This window comes from Phocoena sinus, chromosome 17 (assembly GCF_008692025.1).
Source record: "Phocoena sinus isolate mPhoSin1 chromosome 17, mPhoSin1.pri, whole genome shotgun sequence".
Lineage (NCBI taxonomy): Eukaryota > Metazoa > Chordata > Mammalia > Artiodactyla > Phocoenidae > Phocoena > Phocoena sinus.
In genome coordinates, this window is record NC_045779.1 from 72974704 (window position 1) to 72997792 (window position 23089).

The 23089-nt window shown below is 42.5% G+C and overlaps 1 protein-coding gene across 4 annotated transcripts in view; it reads left to right on the top strand.

Moving 5' to 3' along the window:
• The window catches only part of KHDRBS3 (KH RNA binding domain containing, signal transduction associated 3), a 171779-nt gene that overhangs the window by 93708 nt on the left and 54982 nt on the right, over positions 1-23089 (top strand). For all 4 annotated transcript variants that reach the window (XR_004346512.1, XM_032610280.1, XM_032610283.1 and 1 more), the window contains 2 exons: positions 1777-1916; positions 14147-14342. Coding sequence is in view for 3 of the 4 variants with exons in the window: in XM_032610280.1 (XP_032466171.1) it covers positions 1777-1916; positions 14147-14342 (336 nt within the window). In the remaining variant the exon portion in view is untranslated. The remainder of the gene's footprint in view (positions 1-1776; positions 1917-14146; positions 14343-23089) is intronic.

Below are 23089 nucleotides of genomic sequence, written 5' to 3' on the forward strand. Positions count from 1 at the left end.
CCACTAATTAGTTTTTGTTCTTTTTACACAGCTTTTATGGAGATGTAATTCAGATACCATACAGTTTACCCATAAGGTATACAGTTCACTGGATTATTGTATAGTCACAGTTTTGTAACCATGACTACCAACTGGTTTAGATTTTTATCATCCCCCAAAGGAACTCCATAGCCATTAGCAGTCCCTCCCACTTGGCTCGCCTACCTTCTCACGCTCCTCTGTCTTACATCGCCACTAATTTCTCTCTCTAGATTTCCCTGGGTTTTTTTGACATTTCATATAAAACACGTACAGTATGTGTAGTCTTTTGCCCTGACTTCTTTCACTTAACATACTGTTATCAAGGTTCATTCAAGTTGCTTTTTATTGCTGCATAATGTTCCATTTTACAATACACCACATTTTATATGTCCACTCATCAGTTGAGGACTTTGGGGTTGTTTCTACTTTGGGGCTATTATGAATAATGCCGCTGTGAACATTCATGCACACATTTTTGCATGAATATATGTTTTCATTTTCTTGGGTATTACCTAGGAATGGATTTGCCAGGTCATATGGCAAATGCTCTTTGTTCAGCATTTTTGAGGAGCTACTACGTGGTTTTCCGAAGTGGCTGGACCATTTTACACTGCCACCAGAAAGTTGTAAGGGTTTCAGTATCTCTGCAATCTTACCAACACTTGATATTGCTTATCTCTTTGATTACTGCTATGCTAGGGAGTATGTTCGTGGTATTTCATCGTGGCTTTTGTTTGCATTTCCATAATAATTAATAATGTCGAGCTTCTTTTCTTGGGCTTACTTTCTGTTTTTCTTAGAGAGAAATGCCTATTCAAATCCTTTATCCTTTCAAAATTAGGTTGTGTGTCCTTTTATTATTGAGCTGTGAGAGTTCTTCGTGTATTATGAATACAAGTTGCTTATCAGGTAATAGGATTTCAAAATATTTTCTTCTATTTTGTGGGCTGTATTTTCACTTTTTTGATGGTATTTTTGTGGCACAATAGTTTTAAACTTTAACTTGGTCCAATTTGACTGTTTTTTCATTTGTGCTTTTGGTATCTTAGCTAAGAAATCATTATGTACTATAGGATCATGAAGATTTACTTTCACGTTTTCTTTCAAGAGTTTTACAGTTTTAGCTCTTACATTTAGGTCTCTGATCCATTTTGATATAATTTTTGTGTATGGCAGAAAGTAAAGGGCCCATCTTATTTTTTTGATGGGGATATTTATTTGTTACAGCACCATTTGTTAGAGACTATTTGAAAATCAATTGACTATAATGGATAACTGGGCTCTCAATTCTATTTCATTGATCTCTATGTCTATCTTTTAAGGCAGTACCATACATTCTCCATTACTATAGCTTTATAGTAAGTTTTGAAATGAGTTCATACCAGTCTTCCAACTTTGTTCTTCTTTCTTTAGATAGTTCTGGCTAAACTAGGCTCTCCGTAACTACTAGTTGATTGAGTTGTAAATAATAATGCCCATATATCAGTTACGTGCCATTTTAATTTTATTATAAATATTTCACTTGGAAAGTATGCACAGCAGAAGGAGATATGGCTGACTGTAGAAAATTCTAGTTTAGGGGGAGAATACTGTTTGTTTTTTTTCTTTTTACAACAATTTATTGGTAAATTTTCATTTCAACAAACTCAAGTCTTCTTTTAGGAATTTAACTATTTTCCTTACCTTTTTTTTTTCCTATTAAAAATTATTTTCTTCTGGTCCTGAATTCTTTGTTATCTTCTGTCTTTTGTGTAGGACTATAATGATGAAATCAGGCAAGCACAGCTCCAGGAATTGACATATTTGAATGGTGGTTCAGAAAACACAGATGTGCCAGTTGTTCGAGGGAAACCTACCTTGCGTACAAGAGGTGTACCAACCCCAGCAATAACCAGGTAGGTGTGATTAATTGACTCACCTTTTTGTTGTTAGAATAGGGTACCATGGCAACAGTTTTAATGTTTCCTTTTTTAACGGGCAGGCGACTTTACCAGTGTATTGGTACAAAGCCTATAGGAATACATTCAGGCAATATATGGTGTCGTATTAAGAGGATTCACTGTGGGCCGAGGTATTCCTGGGCTTAAATATAACCTGTACCACTTACTAGCTAATGACTGTAGATCAGTTTATTTAATCACCCTCGCGTTATTAATCCCCTAATTCTTGGAATGTAAGTCGTAGCTTTGATGCACAAATGGAGATAGTGGAAGCTTGTGTTTTCCCAGTGAGCACAGACAGTACCAGGCTAGTTCGTTGCCGCACCTCCAGTGTTGAGCAGTGTCAGGTACCGGGTGAGTGTCCCGATGCTTGTTGTCCTTTTGTGCCGTGTAAATGCTCTGTGGTATCTGAAACTCCGGAGCTTGTCCAGGCACACCGAATTTTTATTTCTGTCTCGGAGTCATGACTGCTTTTATCATGAAAAATATGTTAATGAATTCGTAAGTCAGTTGAAGCAAACTATAAATTGAGACGTGACTCTCAAACTTATTTGAAAATTATTTTTAACTTTTGCATTTTTGCCCCCAGAAGAACTCAGTGGAAGTTAGTAACACAGACTTTTTTTCACTGGTGACTGTATATATTTTTTCAGGTAGAGTTTTGCATGAAATAATTTAAAATAGGTTTCTTCCATTTATCCAAGTTCCTTTGGAGGAATAAAAAGCGAGTCCCCCTGCTGAGTGCCGATCGACACGCTGTCAGAGCAGTTGCAGACAGGTGTCATTGCAATGTAAAAGGAACACAGATCTGGGCATGGTACCAGGTGGGTTTTCTCTGTAAAAAACAGGCTAATAATAATAGGATTGCTGATGATGATTTAATGAAATAATTTATGTAGCTGTTCAGTAAACGGTAAATCTCTATCATTTCCATTTCTCCTGTTAAATAATTTACTTGCAATCATAGGAAATTACATATTTGCTATATTCGTTTCCAGTGGCTGTTACAATGAATTACCACAAATTTGGTGGCTTTAAGCAATAGAAATTGGTCATAGCTCTGGAGGCTAGATGTCTGAAATCAGCTTTACTAGGCTAAAATCAAGGTACTGACCGCTCTCCCCCTGGAGGCTGTAGGGAGGAATCGTCGTGGTGACCCTCCCAGCTTCTGGTGCCTGTAGGCGGTCCTTGACTTGAGGCCATCGCACTCTGCTCTCTCTCCTTCTTAGCGCTGCCTTCTCGCATCTCCAGTTGCCTCCCTCACATAGGGATACATGGGATTGTATTTAGAGTCCACCTGGGTGATCCAGGGTAGTGTTTCCATCTCAGGATTCTCGACCTAATGTCACATCTGCAAAGGCCCTTTTCTCTAAATCAGGCAACATTCACAGAATGAATATCCCTTGGATAGAGAATATAGATAATAGAGCACGTGCAGTGCCATCATTTAGGGGATGCCCTGTTCCTTAGACCAGGTCTTCCATTTTTACTGAAGATAATTTCTAATCTAGTTGTCTCATTTTCAGTTAAGTTGAAAATGTTATGTTGTGAATCGACAAGGAAAGCAGAAACTTTATGTTTTGAGGGAGTGTAGTATCTGGAGAGATACCTCCATCTGCCCAGATGAAAAATTATTCCTCTTGGTGACAGCCTATACCCTGCTTGCCATTTTAAGCTTTTCCGTTGCCTTGGTAGTGGGTATTTTGGGATGGAAATACCGTTCAGGTCACACTTCAGACCCAGTGGTTCGCTTGTGGAGCAATGGCTGGTTCGTGCTGATCCAGCACCTGACGCGGAGCACTTCCGCTCCCCACGTGCCAAGGAGCCAGGCACCGCCTTCTTCCCTCCATGTGATTGTGGGCTTGCATGGCACCAGATCGTTCAAATACTCTGTTTTCTACAGTGTGAAATTCATGTTCCTCTAAGAGGCATTCAGTTGCCCTTCTGTTCTTTTTCTTAAGACCTCTCTCCCAGTTGGTCTTTGTTCATTACTTTGCCAGGTTTCCTGCTTTAGCACCTGCCTCCCCCCGACACCGCCACGGGGTTAAAGGGTGTGCTCTGCCCTTCCAAACCTTTGCTCACACTGCTCCTGTGTCTGCAAGTCTGTGGTTCCGCTCTCTAACTCTCTCACCTGTTTAAGTCCTACTTGTCTTTACATCCCGAACTGAAACTTACTTTAACAGACACTCACATTGTGCCTACTACTGACTGAGTGCTTTCCGAGCACATCACAGATATTAACTAGGTTAAGCCTCATAACAGCCCTGTGAGGCGGGCACTGTTTTGCTAAAGTCACCATTTCACCGATGAGGAAACCAAGGCCAGAGGAGTCAGTTACTTGCTCCAGTCACTCAGCTGGGGATTTTTAGAGCCTGGCTGGAATGCAGGCAGTCTGGTTCCAGAAACCATGCCTCTCCCTCTCTTTGATCCTTCCCTTCTGTTTTTATCCAGAATCTTTTTTTTTTTTTCTTCCACTCATTCTCCTCTTGCAGTTTTTCCATAGAACTTTCATTCTGTCACTTTTCTTATATTACAGCACAATTAATACAAACTACGATGAAAAGACATATTTTTGCTACTTTTTCTCATCAGATCACATATAGTAACTTGCTAAGTTAATGTCCGTCTACCAGAAGAAAAATAAATTAATATGGAAAATAATTAGGATAGAAAATTACAAAAATCCTAAGGGTGAGATTAATACACAAAAAGGTACATGTTATTTTGTAGGGTTGGCAAAATTGGTCTTCAGATTATGCTTTGAGCTTTCTAGTGGCCAAAGCGGAGGAAAATATGGTTTTAGAATTCACAGCATCTAAATGGCTAAAAATAGTCATAAAACAAAAGGCAAATGCACTTATTGCAGCCTAGCGCTTTCTAGTCCTGGGACCACTGGACGGTCATAGGTAGATCCTCGCTACACTCAGTCCCTCAGTAGGTCATTTTGATTTTAGCTCTGAAATAAGCCTTAAACCTATTTTTCTTTGATCACCTTTTCCACCCTGCACTCCAGCCAGACTGGTCTCCCTTCTGTTCCTTGAACAGGCCGAGCTCGTTCCTTTCCCTGTCCTTTGCCTTCACTCCTCCTCCTTGGAAGGCCTGTCTGCAGTTGCCTGCCTGCCCCTCAGCATCCTGTTCTCAACACACACAGGCACCATGTCAGAGAAGCCTTTGCTGGTTGCCTTGTTTGAAGTGGCCGCCCCCATAACCCAGAAGCCGGCCCACAGCACCCTTCTTGGTTACGTGGTGGCACTTATCAAACTGAATTTACCTTTCTGACTTGTTCACTTTTTCATTGGTTACCCCTCAGTATTACGTAAAACCTTAAGGGCACTTGTGTCCCTAATGTTTGGCTTATAGGAATCACTCAGTAAATACATGTTGAGTGAATACAATACAGTCGCAAATTCTTTAGACTCTTCTGATCAAGTGTTGACCATTTACAACATTTTTTGTTAGTGTAGTTCTTGTCTGTCACGTGACTAGATTACCAGGGGATTAGCTTTTCGGGAATGGTCACATGGACAGCACCACTTTAGAATTTCACAGCAGAACAGGTCATTACTGGAATCTTCATGAGTGTTCCCCACTGGTATCACTTCAGGGTAGCTTTCTGCTGAAGGATGTAAATGATCTAAAAGTAAATCCTGCAGAAGGCAGAAATAAGTATTTTAATAAAACCTTTTCATTCAGTTTCAAATGAGAGGACTAAACTTACTCCTTTTTAACTTAGGAGATAAGGAAGTTTCTTTACTTCCGTTCTGCCCTGTGCAGCCCTGTGGTACGTCACCTCCCTAACTCCCCACGCGGACCCCAGCAGAGAACACATCAGGGAAGATTAGGACTGACGCCACTCCAGGCAAACTCTCTGTTTAGCTCTCTGGTTTTCCCCGTAGGGTCTCCACCGCATATACTGCCTGCTGCCCTGGTCGTCTGGGCTGGACAGTTTTGAGACCTCAAGGATGCTCCCTTCCTTTCCCCTCTTCAGAACAGCTGGCTAGTTCTGTCTTGCTTCTCCACTGGCCTTGTCTGGCCCATCTGGCCCTTTCCCCAAGTAGCAGGCAGTGTTCTCTCCCTGCATGTGTTACCAGAAAGAGCAGGAAGAAAAAGTGAACAAAGCAGATGAAGCCTGTCTTTCTGAGTAGTAAGTACGCATTCACCAGCATTGGGTGCCGAACATGGTGGTTTTGTTTCAACCTAGGACATGAGGCTGACCCATTCACGCAGCTTTTATCAGCTTTCATCAGATGGGGACAATTTTCAGCTACAGTTCCTTTAAAGAGTTTGCCTTCCCCTTATCTCTTCTTTTCTTGGACTGCAACCCCATGTTAGATCTTACGATTGCACTTCCCAGACTGTATGCCAGGGTGCTGGGATGCTGCCTCACACTCACAGGGCTGCCGTGGAGAGTTTCAATTTTCGTGGGACCACTGCAGTGGCCGGCAGCTTCCAGACACTGCATGAGCTATCAGCTTAAGTTAATCATTTATTGTTTTAACACTAGGTCACGCCCCACTGATTTCAGCGACGTCATATCTTCGTAAAACCGGCATCTCAGCCGCTGCTGTGATACATATTAGGTAGCCACAGTTGCTTTGCCTGTTGGGCAGAGCACGTGACTTCCCCAAACCAGGGGATCAGCTGGGACTCGGTCACTCTCATTTTCTCATCCACACAGATTTTCACATGGTACCTATTCTCTTTTTAAAACGGATTATGCATAGTATCATAGACGCTAAAGATTGTTTTAATGACAGAAAATGATCCATTCTTCTCCGCAGTATGTGAGAAATGTTATCGGGAAAGCTGAATAGTTAATATATGGGCCATAAATATTTCACCAGCATATGATATGATTTATATTATTCTACCAATCTCTATTAAAAAGTCCTTCTTTATCATTAAGGAAAGGCTGGATATAGGAAAATGGTATTTCTTTTTCTACTAGCCAAAATTATAAGGATTTCCAATTTTAAAAACCCATTAATTTGGGCTGTTATGTGAACTATATGATTGCCTCCTGGATTTACCTTCTGAGGACCTTGTACCACCTGACCTGTCAGAACAGTCACTCTCCTCTCCTTCCTTCCAACCCTGTGTCTGCTGTCCGTGCCTTTCTTAAAACCCTGACAGTGGTTGACCACACACGTGCCCCGCGCCCCGCGCAGACACTGGAGGACTTTTCTTGGACACGAGCTTCTCTGCTTCTCCTGCCGTAAGACCCGGACTGCCCCTCAGTCCTCAGCATTCACTCCCTTGGGTCCACGTGCTCTCTGAGTGTGTGTTAGTGCAGCCACGCTGGAGTTGATTAAGGGGAGGCAAAAGGAGAAAAACGTGTGCTTTCTTTTAAAATCACCTTAATAGGCTTTGGGAAGGCAATAACTGGGGCAAAGAGTGTGCCAAACAGCGAGAAAACTTCTGACAAGAACTTGTAACTTAAGTGCAGCCTGGAACAGACACGTGAGAAAAGCCGCTGAGCACGGTTCCCCTGCTTACGGTGCATCCGCGCAGCCCGAAGCCGGGTGTGGGTTCCCGGTCCTCCTGTCGACTCCAGTGCCGGCTGAAGGAAGGCTTGGATACCCATCAGGCCAACTGACTTTTCCTAGAATAATGTCAAGCAAGCGCCGCTGTCAGGCTGCAGCCCTGGAGGGTGGAAGGAGCCCAGTGAGTGTTTCCTGTGCAGTGGGCGTCTCCTCCCCTCCCCTCCCCTCCCCTCCGCACCCTGGCTCTAAAGAAGTTTTAATCAATTTTTTTCCTCTTTGGCCATCAGTCAGTTTCTGGTGTTAGGTCATTTAATGTCACACATTTTCCTGAGCTCTTTCTCTGACAAATTGAAGTTGCAGAGATGATGACCAAGTCATTGTCCTGCCATTCTGGGATTTTTAAGGGGAAAGTCAGAGAAACAAGTAGTTATGGCAGAATGGCTGAAACAGAGCACGAGGGTTATGAGGAAAAGTGAAGCGGAAGCAGAAACGATAGCACAGATCATCCTGAATGGGGAGCGTGGGTACAAACACACTTAGGATGAAGGTAGAGTAATAAGGCAGGGTAGTGCCAGAGGGAAGTCATCCTGCGCAGAGGGGCAGAGGCTTGAAAGCAGGAAAAATGGGGCCATCTGCCTGGAGTTAGGGTGTGGCTATGGGAACATCAGAGTCACCCCCAGCCCCTCCCGGCTGCGTGGTCTCAGGGAACTTCCCTCTCTAAGCCTAGTTTCTTCGTCTGTAAAATGGAGATAGGACGTTGAGCACACATTAATCCATATCCTACTTAATTTTTTAAATGTCCCATCGGAGCCCAGACTGTGGCATGCATGATTCCTTTTCTGATTACTCAAAATGATCCCTCACTAAAAATAGAATTCCTGTAGCACAGATATTTGATCAGTCCTTGGGCAAATTGCACGTCTCTTCTTCACTCCTTTATTATCAATTTCACCATCATCACAGAGGAAGAAGACTTGTGTGGCATAGTCCCAGAAGGCAGAAGTAAGGCTGATACTTAGAAATGATAAAGGTTTTTGCTATTTTTGTTTATAAGGAAAAAAAGTAAAAACACGCTAACAATCAGAATTGGAAGACAGTGACAGGCTTCAGAGTACGGAGCAAGCTGTCTCTTTTCAGGGGCTACGTCCGTCCCTGGATGAAACGGTAAGTTTCTTGTACTTTTAAGAGGGTGGACTCTCTCACAGTGTCTTATGTGGTCAACAGTTTTACTAGTAACCAGTTTGTAACTTGTTGGAGAAGAAACAGATTGCATTGGATTTCTTACAGACTGTGTACAATGTAGGATAACGTAACACTTAGTCTTTTTTTTTTCTTTTTAATTGCATTGAAGGTTGGATGGTTCGCAGAATAAAGAGATAACCGACAGGTTTCATAACAAGTCTATAACCTCTGGATCCAAGCTACCCACAGCAGCACTTGAAATGCAGAGTCTCAGTCCCCAGCCTAGATGTACTGATGCAGACTCTGCCCCGAAACCAGGCCCCAGGTGATGTGCGTGCACAAAAACGTGTGAGAGGAGAAGCACGGCCCTAGCACGCGTTTCAGATGATCTGTAAAGGTGGTGAGAGAGAGAGCTGCCAGAGTCCTCTGTTCAGAACCTCTAGTCTCCATCAGCCCCGATGGCTTCTTACGTTTGTTCTGAGGGATTATGACCATAGGCTGCGTTTGCCTTTCCCTTCTGTCCAACTTCTCGTTCCCTTGTCAGCCTCTGTCAAGAAAAAAAAAATATCTCTGATAAAGTTTTCAGAGAGGTGAAAGAAAGTTGTCACAAGTCTTAGGGATCCTATAGGAAAATAAATTAGCCCTCAGTCCATTAGTGCATCAAGCATGGATCCTCGGATGGATCTCTTGGAAAGCTTATTCTTACTGTGAGACCGGCTAGACCTTGACACTGGCTCTGGCAGGCACCCCCTCTGTGATCAGCTGTAGGCCTTTCTCTTCCTGAGGCCCAGGCATCCCCTGTGTTTCCCATGGTCACCCAGCTGATAATGCTGGAGCTAGCTTGAGCTAATTCCACGAAATTCATTGTTTTGTCATATACTTTTGCTTCTCATAAAATATATAGACAGGGCTTCCCTGGTGATGCAGTGGTTGAGAGTCCACCTGCCGATGCAGCGGACGCGGGTTCGTGCCCCGGTCCGGGAGGATCCCACGTGCCGCGGAGCGGCTGGGCCCGTGAGCCATGGCCGCTGAGCCTGCGCGTCCGGAGCCTGTGCTCCGCAACGGGAGAGGCCACAACAGTGAGAGGCCCGCGTACCACAAAAAAATATATATATAGACAAAGGCCAAACAATGTGGTATATATACCCTTACTCTGTACCACACTGCATCACTGTTGCTACATGTATGAAATGTACATAAATGTGCTGCCGCTGAATGGATGAGATGAGCACAAATGCGAGTTGTACCTTCTGTCTCCTCTCTCTCCTCACCCTTCGGTTAGCAGCCAGAAGGACAGCGTTCAGGACAGAGTCCAGGTAGAAGTCCGCATGGTAATTACCACTTGCTGAGCGCCCGTTTTAGCTTAGGCACTTGATGTAGTTGGAAACCTCACAACTGTTTTGCAAGAGCTAGATGTTATTAACTGGACTTGTCGATGGGAAAACCAAGGCTCAGCAGCCCAGTGATGACAGGACTAGATTTGTGTATTGAGTGTGGGTGTGCTGGAACTCATATCACATGCTTTTTCATCATCGCCTAAAACCTCCTATTAATATATAAACTGAATAATTAGTTCCTAATTGAATGCAAGAAGTTATTGATCATCCAAAGCACTCTTTCCATGGAAAAAACTTTTCTCAGTTATTTTCACATCTGAGTTTCAAAACCAGAAACCAAGGTCACCCTGCCGAAAAATGCAAACAGAAGGAACCATTACAGTCACACCCCTTTGCTTATGAAACTTTCTACTCAGATGTGTTACGTTTCTGCTTTTCCCTTATCCCCGTTCTGAGCGGTGTAGCACCCAATCCTATCAATTTGAATCAACTTTTCAAGTGAAAAATAAGCACGTTCCCATTCATTGTCGTTATAAATGTCATCTCGCAGACACTTTTCTGTTCTCATCCCATGTCATGAGCCCTGCTGTTCAGCTCTACCCGGAACTTCATTTGTGGCGTTGAGTGAGCACGAGGCAGTGCAGCGGGACCTTCACGTTGGCCTGTCACTGCGTCGTGCCTTCCTCTCCCCAGAGACCACTGAACGGCAGTACTAAGACCGCACTGCTCGGCACCATTCCCGTGGGATTTGAAACTCTTAAAAACGAATCTTCAAAGTGTCTTTTGTAGACAAGTATCCCAAGCTACATGTATCAAATGACTTGTCTAAAATCCTGTAACGGATTCTTTAGTATGATTCCATATACCCAGTGGGCACATAACCTAACAATGTCAATGATGATAAGAAAGAATGGTGAGCTTCTTAAATATAATGTCTTTCAGTGTGGTAAAAGACATGAATTTATCGAAATACTGAATATTTTGTGATCGATATAGTACCTTGGGCGGCAGAGATGGGGTATTAGATAAAGAAGCCGGAGGCTTATTTAGTTTGAATACACACAGATTGACTGAAATGTCACAGCAGAGTTAGATGTACCATAAGTAGAAACTACTCTTTAATCACATTGAAGATTTTTCTAGATGTATACCAGAGATAAAAAGGTGAGTAAGACTATAGCTATTACAGTGTCTATCAGTACAGCTCAGAGAGGTTGAAATTTATCTAAGTTGCTGATACACATTGAGTAGGCAATGGGCTGAATACCGTGTACGTCCTGCCATTTTTCCTTCACCATAACACTAAGAAATGGGTTCTGTGTCCCATTTCACAATTGAGGAGACTGTCTTGGAAAGTTCAGACTCTCGATTAGTTTGAATGTTAATTGGAAGGCAGAGGTAAATAAGTACAGTCAGGAAATCGATCTGAATCCAGTGTCCTTGCTCTAGACCACCAGTTTTACTGCACCGATTTTTATGACCTAGTAGGAAAACACACACAAAAAAGATCTAACTTACAGTGCTCAAAAAAGGGATAACACAAGTTGCCTAAAGGTGAAAGTCATGGATTTTGACAGTTTTGAGAAGTACCAGTCAGGTTTTTGGTAAGATGTCCCTCGTTTGGGATTTGTCTAATATTTTTCTCACGATTAGCCCAGGGTTATAGGTTTGGGGGACAGAAACCACAGAGGTAAAAAATAAAATGCTATTTTTATTACATCATATCATGGGAACATACTCTTCACATGACTTACCACTATTAGCTCATTGCTTTTTGTTGCTGAATCATATTCCATTATATGAATGTACCCCAGCTTGCTTATCTGTTCACCTGTTGAACAAAGGGCATCTTGTTGGTTTTAGTGACTAATTTCAAAATTTCAGATTTCAGGTATTCATTGCAGCTGTGTAGGAAAGCCGTTGACTTATTAACTTCGTATTCCAAGACCTGTTTCATGTGCTTATTAGTTCTCGTTTATTGTTTGTTCGTATGGTTGCTTTGTTTTGTTTTGACCTGGTTGATTCTTTGGGAATTCTTACATGGAAATGTCACCTGCAGACAAAGTTTTGTTTCTTCCTGCGCAATCTTAAAAGCTTTATTTCCTTTTCTTGTCCTGTTGAATTAGGTAGGGCTTCTAGTACAGTTTTAATTGGAGTGGTAAGGCTGGGCATCCTTGCCTTGTTCCCAGTCTTAAGGGGAAAGCATTCAGTCTCTCACCGTTCAATATGAAGTTAGTTGTAGGTTTTTGTAGATGTTCTTTTTTAACTTGAGTAAATTTACCTCCGTTCCTAGTTTGCCGAGTTTTTATCATGAATGACGTTGCATTTCATTAAACGCCTTTTCTGCTTTATGTGACCTTACGATTCTTCTTCGTAAGCCTTCTTGGCAGGCTGGTCACATGGATCTTCACTAATGCTGAAGCAGCCTTTCATACCTGGAACAAATCCCATTTGGTCGTGATGTGTTTAATACATTATTAAATTCAATTTGCTGCTGTTTTTGAAGATTTTTGTGTCTTTGTTCATGGGAGATACTGATTGATGGTCTGCTTGCTTGTTTGTTTCATTGTATAATGTCTTTAATGCCTTTCGCCTCCCCTTGGACCACACGTCTCTTCCTCGGGATGTCAGAGACCACCTTGCTCAGCCCCCCTGCCACTCTTCCTCGGCCTCTCTGTCTCCCAGCCCCTTGACCAGTTGTGGCTTCCACAGGTGGACTTAGAAGAAACATCTTGGGAGGTACCTCCTGTGACAGGTCCCCATAAGGGCTCAAGACCAAGTGGAAGCCGGTCACTTCTGTCTTCCCCGGTGGCCCAGGCCAGTCTCAGCCTCTGACTAGTAATGTAGAAATAATTTTCAGGAGGCACGTCCGGTGGCCACCCTCAGAGAATGAGTTAGGAAATGTGTCCTCTGATTTGATTTTCTGGAAGAGAGTGGAAAACTGATATCATTCCTTCCTTTAATATTTGATAGAATTCACCAGTGAAACCTCGGGGTCTGGTGCTTTCTTTTTTTGGAAGATTATGAATTATTGATTAAATTTCTTTAATACACATACGTTTATTCAGATTGTTTAATCCTCTTTGTAGGAGATTTGGTCGTTTGTATATTGCAAGGAACTAGTCCAGTTCATCAGTGTTAACAAATTTGTGGGCCTAGACTTGTTCATCATCTTCCTTTTTTATCTTTTAATGTCCTTGAGGTCAGTAGTGATGACCCCTCTTTCATTTATGATATTGTTGTTTTTTTCTTGTTTAGCCTGTCTAGAGGTTTATTAATTCTATTGATCCTTTCAAAGAACCAGCTTTTGGTTTTGTTAGTTTTCTCTGTTGTTTGTGAAATTGGAGCTTTCAGCTGTGTATTTGCTATCCCAGTCAAACAAGAGAAGAAGAGAGAACTGGTCTGTAGGCGGCCTCATTATCTGCTTGGTTCTCCTTGTTTGGAGGACATTGTCCACAGGAGGTGGGTCAGGCTATGCCTTTATTTTCTGGTGGAGCCGAACTTCTGTCCTCATTTCTTCATGGGACTTGCACACTTCCTCAAGTTTTACCTTATGACTTGGATGTCTCATATTTTGTGTTAGAAATACACGAATATGTTGAATTCTACTTCAGAAAATACATGTGTTTATTTAACCTAAGAATGATGCTTTCAGTCCCTAGGTAGTAGGTACACTCTTTGGGAAGGTTCATTTTATTCCCTCTCTCGTGGAATCTGATATGTTTTGGTCCCGGGTGTGCCAGCTGTGTGTTCTCAGACAGTCTTAAGATCTGTTTAGGCCTCCGTTTCCTTGTCCGTAGACAAGCCAGGTAAGGCCCAGGTCACAGTGTTGGAGTGCGGGTTGGCTGTGACCCTGGCAGGACGTGATGGAGGAGTGCCCGGTAGGTGCAGCCTCCCCAGACGTCAGTTTCCTATCCTGTGTCCCAGACAGACCCTGACTCCTGGGGTTTCTTTGATGTTACCATATTTATTGTTGCTGGACGAGCTGCCTAAATGACTTAATTTCCTTCCTTTAGGTAGGTGCCTGTTTCTCATTTGCTTTTAGTTTTCACTCGGCATGTGGTTTCCTTATTTCTTTTTACAGAATTACGGGACACCGATTTTTGTGAGGTATAAATGCCTGCGCACAGTGGAATGCTAGAGAATACCACGAGTATTGCTAATTTGACCCTCTTGCTTGCAGGGGAAGGGGAGGAGTCGCGGCCCGGCCAGTGGGAGTCGGGGTACCGCGAGGGACGCCGACTTCCAGAGGAATCCTTTCCACCCGAGGGCCAGTGAGTCGAGGAAGAGGACTTCTCACTCCCAGAGCAAGAGGCGTCCCCCCAACTGGGTACAGACCTCCACCGCCGCCCCCAACACAAGAGACCTATGGAGATTATGTAAGTGGAGGTGTTCTGATGATCTGTGACCCAGCGTCGGGTGTTGTGACCGATATCCCTCACCTTGCTTTAGCTCTTTAGCAAACGTTTATTGAGTGCTAAATAAGTACTTGGTACCAGAGGCACAGAAAATGTGAAAGAAATAACCTCTTTCGTCAAATAACTTAAACCTCAGATATGGAAGATGAGTTTGGGTGGTGGCGAGGTTCAGGACCAGGGTCAAGGAGGCGTGCGGGCAAGCCCCCCAGGCGTGTAGCGTAGCATTCGGCCACGGTCCTCTCCAGGCTGCCTCTGAGTGATTCAGTCATTCAAAAAGCGGTTGCCTACATATACCAAGCTGTTTTTACCCTTAAGCGTTTCCTCTTAAGCTGTGCTGCTGAATACCGATTCTTAGTGGAAATTCTTTTCAGTGAAGAAAATAAAAGTTCCCAGTTTTTTTAATTAATGGATTATCAGTTCTTCCATTTATCATTCCATAACTCTTTGATATGGTTCATAAACTTACTTAGCATCAGAGAAAGAAAATACATCCATGGAAAATGGGCGGCAGGGGGTGGGGAGGGCGGAATCTTTACCAAGAATACAGAACCCCTGGGATTCTTACTGTAACTCTCTGGGTAACGTAAATGAGGAAGATGAGTCCTGGATAGATGTTTCGTATTAGTAATCGAAAGTATTAAGGAAAGAGTATATGAACTGTTGTCAAAGAAGGGGGAAGCAGTGACAGGCCTAAAATGCCAGAACCAGTAGCTTTTCATGTCTCCCTTTAATGGAGGTCTCTTGCCAGGAGCTCAGCACCTCTTTGCACAGTTTCTGGAACTTGCAGTGATCCCTGGGCCACAGACAACTTCTTCGGTGTCATCTGCAGCCCCCAAAGGAGCTGAGTCTTCGTCCTGGTCGTGCTGCACTTCTCATAATTCCCTAAATGTGCTGCGTCCTCTTGGGCGTCCAGAACTTTCCTCGTGTAGCAGCCTCGGCCTCGAGGGCTCCTCCCCCTCATCCGACTGTTTCCTGTCTGTCCTTGCAGACTTAGTTCAGCTGTTACTAGGGCAACTCATGGGCGGCAAGAGCTGGCCTGTTGAGCATCACCGCAGTCTCCCACCTGACTGTGGCCGCTGGCGGGGCAGGGACGGAGAGCTGCACCCCTTTGCGCTGGCAGAGCGCACGCTGGGAGCTCAGCGAATTACGTTCTGAAAATAAGTGCCATGTGGACAGCTTCACCATTTGGCTGTTCACTTGGGGAAGGCTGTGTCTGTGTCTCGGCTCTGTGTTCTTTACAGCTGGACGTGGTCCTGTTTACTAGTGTTCTTAGCAAGCTGGCAGTGGTGCCTCAGATTCATCCACAAAGGCTGAGTCTCATGAGAGTAGCAGAGACTGAGGGAAAGGAAAGGTTGTGAAATTCCTCTGAGGTGGCCCGGTGTCTGCTTTTTCCCACCTCGGCCTGCCTTGAGTTCTCTCAGGTTTGGGTGCTGTAGATGTGGCTGGCTGGTGTCGCCGTAATCGCCAAGGCAGGGGGTGTGGGAAACCTGGATCCTAGGCCCCCCTGTGCTATGAACATGGTACGAGTCAGGCAAGGTACTTAGCTTTTTTTGGCTAAATCCACCAATCCACCCGTCTCAGAAAGAGCTAGTGCCTTCTTTCCATACATTAATTCATCTTTCCACTCAGCAGAGATCAACTGAATTCCTACAGTGTGAACCAGACACACACATCCTCTGTCTCAGTGTGTATACCCCGGTGAGTCTTGAACGAAATTAGATGAATACAAATAAAAATTTCTTGAAAGGTTAAAGTCGAGGGGAGCAAAAGGAAGAGAAATTCAAGGCACTTGGTTTTTTTGTGTTTAGCTCTAAGTTTTATTGGTATGTGATGGCAAAGGCCTGAAAACAGTCGATTTGCAAAGTATTCTGTCGAGTTAATAACACCCCTTCCCATCCACTACCACGGCTAGTGGGATGGTGGCCGTGCAGAAGAATATGTGTCCTGTCATTAGCAGACGAGGGCTGGAGGGCTCTAAGCAGAAAGGCAGCCTGCATCGCGTGAGCCCACACTCCACGCCTGGCACTCCCCAGGCGCGCGTTGTCCCTGAGGCTGCATTTCCAGCACAGCTCGTACTCATTCTGCCACACCACAGCGTTGCCTTCAAATCACAGACGGCCACGTTGGCTGTCTTGCTTAGCATTTGCCATTCGTCTTCACCATTTGAGATTCTAAAGATTACTCACACTGTACGCTTAGCTTTGCAGCATGGGAAGGGGAAAGAAAGCCTTTAAAAAGTTATTTTCTTTATTTGCTTATTTCTAGGATTTTAGATCACGTGGGCATACTACAAAGTATCCAACTTAGCCTGGGTCCTGGAACCCCCCAGAGTGGTTACTCATTCACGTGGCAAGTGGGAAAGTTGAAGCTGGTCTTCTTAGAGTCTACTAAAATACCTATTCCATCGGACTGGAATAATCATAAATTAGACTCTAAACTCCATGGGAGTAGGGACCCCCGACCCCACCCCTGCACCCACCTTTATATTCTCAGCACCTAGTATAATGTCTAGCACATAGTCGGTCCTTAGTACATGTTTGCTGAGTGGATGAATATTCTCAAGACCGAGTTTTTAAAAATTGCCACCTGTGGAGAACCCACCCCAAATGCCTCCTGTGTGCTTTGTGGTTTTTAGTCACTTAGCGGTTTATATCTAACTTATTAGCGTGTCGCTGCGTAGTGCAATCTTCACTTAGTATACGTCTGTTTCTCAGAAGATTGTAGACTTGTCAGGAAAGGCACTGTGTCTCGTAGTTAGTCTCTAGCCACTAGCCTGGTTTCTGGCACATTGCAAGCACTTAGTAAATGTTTACTGGACTAGACAACCCGGCACAGGGACCAGGTAAGTTTTCCTAACGAAGGTTGCCATTGATCTTTTCTAAGTCAGTTACTGTAACCATCCCGTGGGAAGAATATGATAGTTGGCATTTGAAAAAAGATCTTCCCTTCCTTATTCTTGTGCTCAGAGGGCAGTTGCAGGTTACAAAGACGTAAGACCGATTCTGTGTAGCTCCTGAAAATAACAGAGTCGTGCATTATAAGTCTGATCTCAGTATGAGAATGAACTTTCAAGAAGGACGTAACATTTAATGAGAAACTGCTCTCCATGAGGCACTTTCTTATATGTCATGTCATGCTGTTCTCACAGCCACTCAGAGAGTAGGTACTGTGATCCTATTGTACAGGTGAGAATTTCAGGTGTGGGAAGTTAGTGTCTTTCCTCACGTCACAAGGGTGATACAGAAGGAGCAGATGCGGGATTCACGACGCAAGGCCTGTATTCTATCTTGAACAGCCTGTGCTTGTTTGAAACCAGCGCTCTGCTCTGCGAGCTGAGATGATAAGATCTCCTCGCCTTTGGGGAAAGTGCAGCAGATCCTGTACCCTGCTGTCATCAGGAGTGCAGCAAAGGATGGCAGGAGATTATGTAACCACTGTGGTCCCTTGCAGTTTAATAATTCTCTGGTTAAAAGCTGCCTTAAGTAGGGAAATGGAAACTGAGAACCATTAGGAAGAATGGGATGGGTTAGGATTTTAAAAATAATAATAAGCAAAGCATTATTACGTTGATAGGCAAAAAAAAAAAAAAAATGAAACAGCGCTTTCACTGTTTAAGAATTTCCAAGCATCTGTATCTCTGAAAAAGGCTCGTCATTCCTTTGGAACTCAAAAATATAATTTTTAATGATTTCCTTGAATTACATTCGTCGTAATAAATGTGCTGTTTCTATAGAACTTGTTGGTTATATCTAACCAATTCAGTTTACTTATTTTAACTCTGATTTAACATTTAGTATCTGAGGCCATTATTTCCAGAATAAAAGATGCAAAGAAATCATATCAGTTGCTTATTTAAACAAAAAAGGGGATGAAACCTGTTCTTTCAAATCCTGCCACAACTGGTGCTTTTTTGAGAAAGTATACATTTCAGCCCTTAAAATACTCAGTGTTCTTCAGATTATGTATACTAAAATGAAGGTATTTCAATACAGTTTTAGGCCCAAGAAAAAACTCAGTGTATGGTATATGTTAATATTATTTTTAGTGAATAGTTATAATCTGCCCATTATAAAAATGTTCTCTATTAGCCCAAGCAAGAAAGCCTGATAACTTAAAGGTATTTTCTTGCCGGAATGTTGTGCCTATTGAAATTGGACTGATTTTTCTCAAGGTGAGTTGGTGAAGATAACTTGATCATTTACAATGTCATCTGAGCCAGCTGTTCATCGGAGTCACTGTCACAGAATATCCCTGAGTATGTGTCATTGAGGAGAACATCTGTTAGCAAATCTGTTCCACTGTGAGAAACGTTATTATCACAAAAGTACATGTAACACACAGTAGCCGTTTGAATAGTATAGGCTCACCACCGCTCCATGAACACTAGTCTTCTGAGAATAACTCTAAGAATGCAAGGCAATTCAACACGATTAGCTTTTTTCCAAAAAGGAGGAAAACAGATAATGGATGTGTTTTCAACCATTTGAGTACAAACTGGGACCTTCTGCTCCACTTTTAACTTAGTAAAATTGGATATAATTACAGTAACTTCGCATCTCTTTTTCGAGAATAAGAAGCACCTCTTTCCCAGAATGACATTCATTCATTACTTATGTCCAAATCATTAAATAGCTGACAAATAATTAGCGTAACCCAGAATATATTCAATGAGAGCACTTTAACAATTCAAAATGTCGTTGTAATTACACAAAAGGACATGTTTGATGCTTGCTGGCCGAGCCCAACTTACATATGAATTTCTGAAGTGAAGTCATTTTTTATAAATTGCTTTAGGCTCCACATACAAAGAAAACACACAAGCAAAGTACACTCGGCCCTCCATTATCTGCAAGTTGGGCATCTGCGGATTCAACCAACCATAAACGGAAGATATTTTTTAAAGAGTTCCATAAAGTTCCAAAATTGAAGCAAAACTTGAATTTGCCCCATGCAGGCCACTATTTACATAGTATTTACATTGTATTTACAACTATTTAAATAGTATTTACATTGTATTAGCTATTATAAATAATCTGGAGACGGTTTAGAATACAAGGGAGGATGCGTAGGTTATATGCAGATATAACTACATATCCGGTTTGTATAGGAACTTGAGCGTCTGTGGATTTTGGTTCCGAGGGGGTCCTGGAACCAATCGCTCGTGTATACCGAGGGACGACTGTAGCTGCGTGTTCCCCAAACACACAGTCTGGTTGTTTTATTTTACTGTCTCTGAAAAATCTTGTCCATTGCCGTCATTTCACGTGACATTTGTGTGTTAGTGACTACTAGATCTGCCGCTCCTCCGAGCTCTCTCTAGGGCCCCCTTCCTGAGTCCCTCCGTACAGGCAGGCCCGCAGCTCCGTGCAGGCTGTGGTGTGGCCCGCAGGGGCCTTGTTCCTCCCAGGGCCCTTGTTGAGGGAGCAGCATCTCCATGAACCCAGGCGCCCAGGATCTCGTTCGTTCATCGTCATTCCCTGCATTCACACGGTAAACACGGCTCACTTCTTCATGAATAACTGCTTGATCTCCAGTTAATCTACGTCACAGCTGCTTTAGGGAAGACGCTTGTCCTCCTGCGTCTTAGAAAACATTCTTGTCAACCTCCCCGTGTCCAACTCCTGTGCTCTGATGATGGCCTCTCACAGTGCCTGCACTGTCCACAATTGGTAGTTACTTGTTTGTATATCGTTTTCACGTCAGACTTCTCGCTAACTTTAAGTCTTTGTTTATTCTTTCATACTACCACCTAACATATAGTAGTCCCTCAGTAAATGCTCGTTGTTTATTTCTTTTTATTAATTTTAAAATTTAATTTTATTTATGTTTTTATACAGCACGTTCCTATTAGTCATCCGTTTTATACACATCAGTGTCTACATGTCAGTCCCAATCTCCCAATTCAGCACACCACCACCACCACCCACTGCCGCTTCCCCCCCTTGGTGTCCATACGTTTGTTCTCTGCATCTGTGTCTCAATTTCTGCCCTGCAAACCAGATCGTCTGTACCATTTTTCTAGGTTCCACATATATGTGTTAATATACGATACTTGTTTTTCTCTTTATGACTTACTTCACTCTGTATGACAGTCTCTAGATCCATCCATGTCTCTACAAATGACCCAATTTCGTTCCTTTTTATGGCTGAGTAATATTCCATTGTATATATGTACCACATCTTCTTTGTCCATTCGTCTGTCGATGGGCATTTAGGTTGCTTCCATGGCCTGGCTATTGTAAATAGTGCTGCAGTGAACATTGGGGTGCATCTGTCTTTTTGAGTTATGGTTTTCTCTGGGTATATGCCCAGTAGTGGGATTGTTGGGTCATATGGTAATTCTATTTTTAGTTTTTTAAGGAACCTCCATACTGTTCTCCATAGTGGCCATATCAATTTACATTCCCACCAACAGTGCAAGAGGGTTCCCTTTTCTCCACACCCTCTCCAGCATTTGTTGTTTGTAGATTTTCTTATGATGCCCATTCTAACTGGTGTGAGGTGATACCTCATTGTAGTTTTGATTTGCATTTCTCTAATAATTAGTGAGGTTGAGCAGCTTTTCATGTGCTTCTTGGCCATCTGTGTGTCTTCTTTGGAGAGATCTCTATTTAGGTCTTCTGCCCATTTTCGGATTAGGTTGTCTGTGTTTTTCATATTGAGCTGCATGAGCGGTTTATATATTTTGGAGATTAATCCTTTGTCAGTTGATTTGTTTGCAAATATTTTCTCCCATTCTGAGGGTTGTCTTTTTGTCTTGTTTATGGTTTGCTTTGCTTTGCAAAAGCTTTGAAGTTTCATTAGGTCCCATTTGTTTATTTTTGTTTTTATTTCCATTACTCTAGGAGGTGGATCAAAAAAGATCTTGCTGTGATTTAGGTCAAAGAGTGTTCTTCATATGTTTTCCTCTAAGAGTTTTATAGTATCCGGTCTTAAATTTAGGTCTCTAATCCATTTTGGGTTTATTTTTGTGTATGGTGTTAGGGAGTGTTCTAATTTCATTCTTTTACATGTAGCTGTCCAGTTTACCCAGCACCACTTATTGAAGAGACTGTCTTTTCTCCATTGTATATCCTTGCCTCCTTTGTCATAGATTAGTTGACCATAGGTGTGTGGGTTTATCTCTGGGCTTTCTATCTTGTTCCACTGATCTATGTTTCTGTTTTTGTGCCAGTACCATATTGTCTTGATTACTGTAGCTTTGTAGTAGAGCCTGAAGTCAGGGAGTTTGATTCCTCCAGCTCCGTTTTTTCCCCCCAAGACTGCTTTGGCTCTTCGGTGTCTTTTGTGTCTACATACAAATTTTAAGATTTTTTGTTCTAGTTCCGTAAAAAATGCCATTGGTAATTTGATAGAGATTGCCTTGAATCTGTAGATTGCTTTGGGTAGTATAGTCATTTTCACAATATTGATTCTTCCAGTCCAAGAACATGGTATATCTCTCCATCTGTTGGTATCCTCTTTAATTTCTTTCATCAGTGTCTTATAGTTTTCTACATACAGGTCTTTTGTCTCCCTAGGTAGGTTTATTCCTAGGTATCTTATTCCTTTTGTTGCAGTGGTAAATGGGAGTGTTTCCTTAATTTCCCTTTCAGATTTTTCATCAGTAGTGTATAGGAATGCAAGAGATTTCTGTGCATTAATTTTGTATCCTGCAGCTTTAGCAGATTCATTGATTAGCTCTAGTAGGTTTCTGGTGGCATCGTTAGGATTCCCTATGTATAGTATCACGTCATCTGCAAACAGTGACAGTTTTACTTCTTCTTTTCCAATTTGGATTCCTTTTATTTCTTTTTCTTCTCTGATTGCCGTGGCTAGGACTTCCAAAACTATGTTGAATAATAGTGGTGAGAGTGGACATCCTTGTCTTGTTCCTGATCTTAGAGGAAATGCTTTCAGTTTCTCACCATTGAGAATGATGTTTGCTGTGGGTTTGTCATATATGGCCTTTATTATGTTGAGCTAGGTTCCCTCTGTGCCCACTTTCTGGGGAGTTTTTATCATAAATGGGTGTTGAATTTTGTCAACAGCTTTTTCTGCATCTATTGAGATGGTCACATGGTTTTTATTCTTCAGTTTGTTAATATGGTGTACCACATCGATTGATTTGCGTATATTGAAGAATCGTTGCATCCCTGGGATAAATCCCACTTGATCATGGTGTATGATCCTTTTAATGTGTTGTTGGATTCTGTTTACTAGTATTCTGTTGAGGATTTTTGCATCTATGTTCGTCAGTGATCCTGGTCTGTAACTTTCTTTTTTTGTGATATCTTTGTCTGGTTTTGGTATCGGGGTGATGGTGGCCTCATAGAATGAGTTTGTGAGTGTTCCTTCCTCTGCAGTTTTTTGGAAGAGTTTGAGAAGGTTGGATGTTAGCTCTTCTCTAAATGTTTGAAGAATTCACCTGTGAAGAAGCCATATGGTCCTGGACTTTTGTTGGAAGATTTTTAATCACAGTTGCAATTTCATTACTTGTGATTGGTCTGTTGATATTTTCTATTTCTTCCTGGTTCAGTCTTGGAAGATTATATCTTTCTAAGAATTTGTCCATTTCTTCCAGGTTGTCCGTTTTATTGGCATAGTGTTGCTTGTAGTAGTCTCTTATGATGCTTTGTATTTCTGTGGTGTCCATATAACTTCTCCTTTTTCGTTTCTAATTTTATTGATTTGAGTCCTCTCCCTCTTTTTCTTCATGAGTCTGGCTA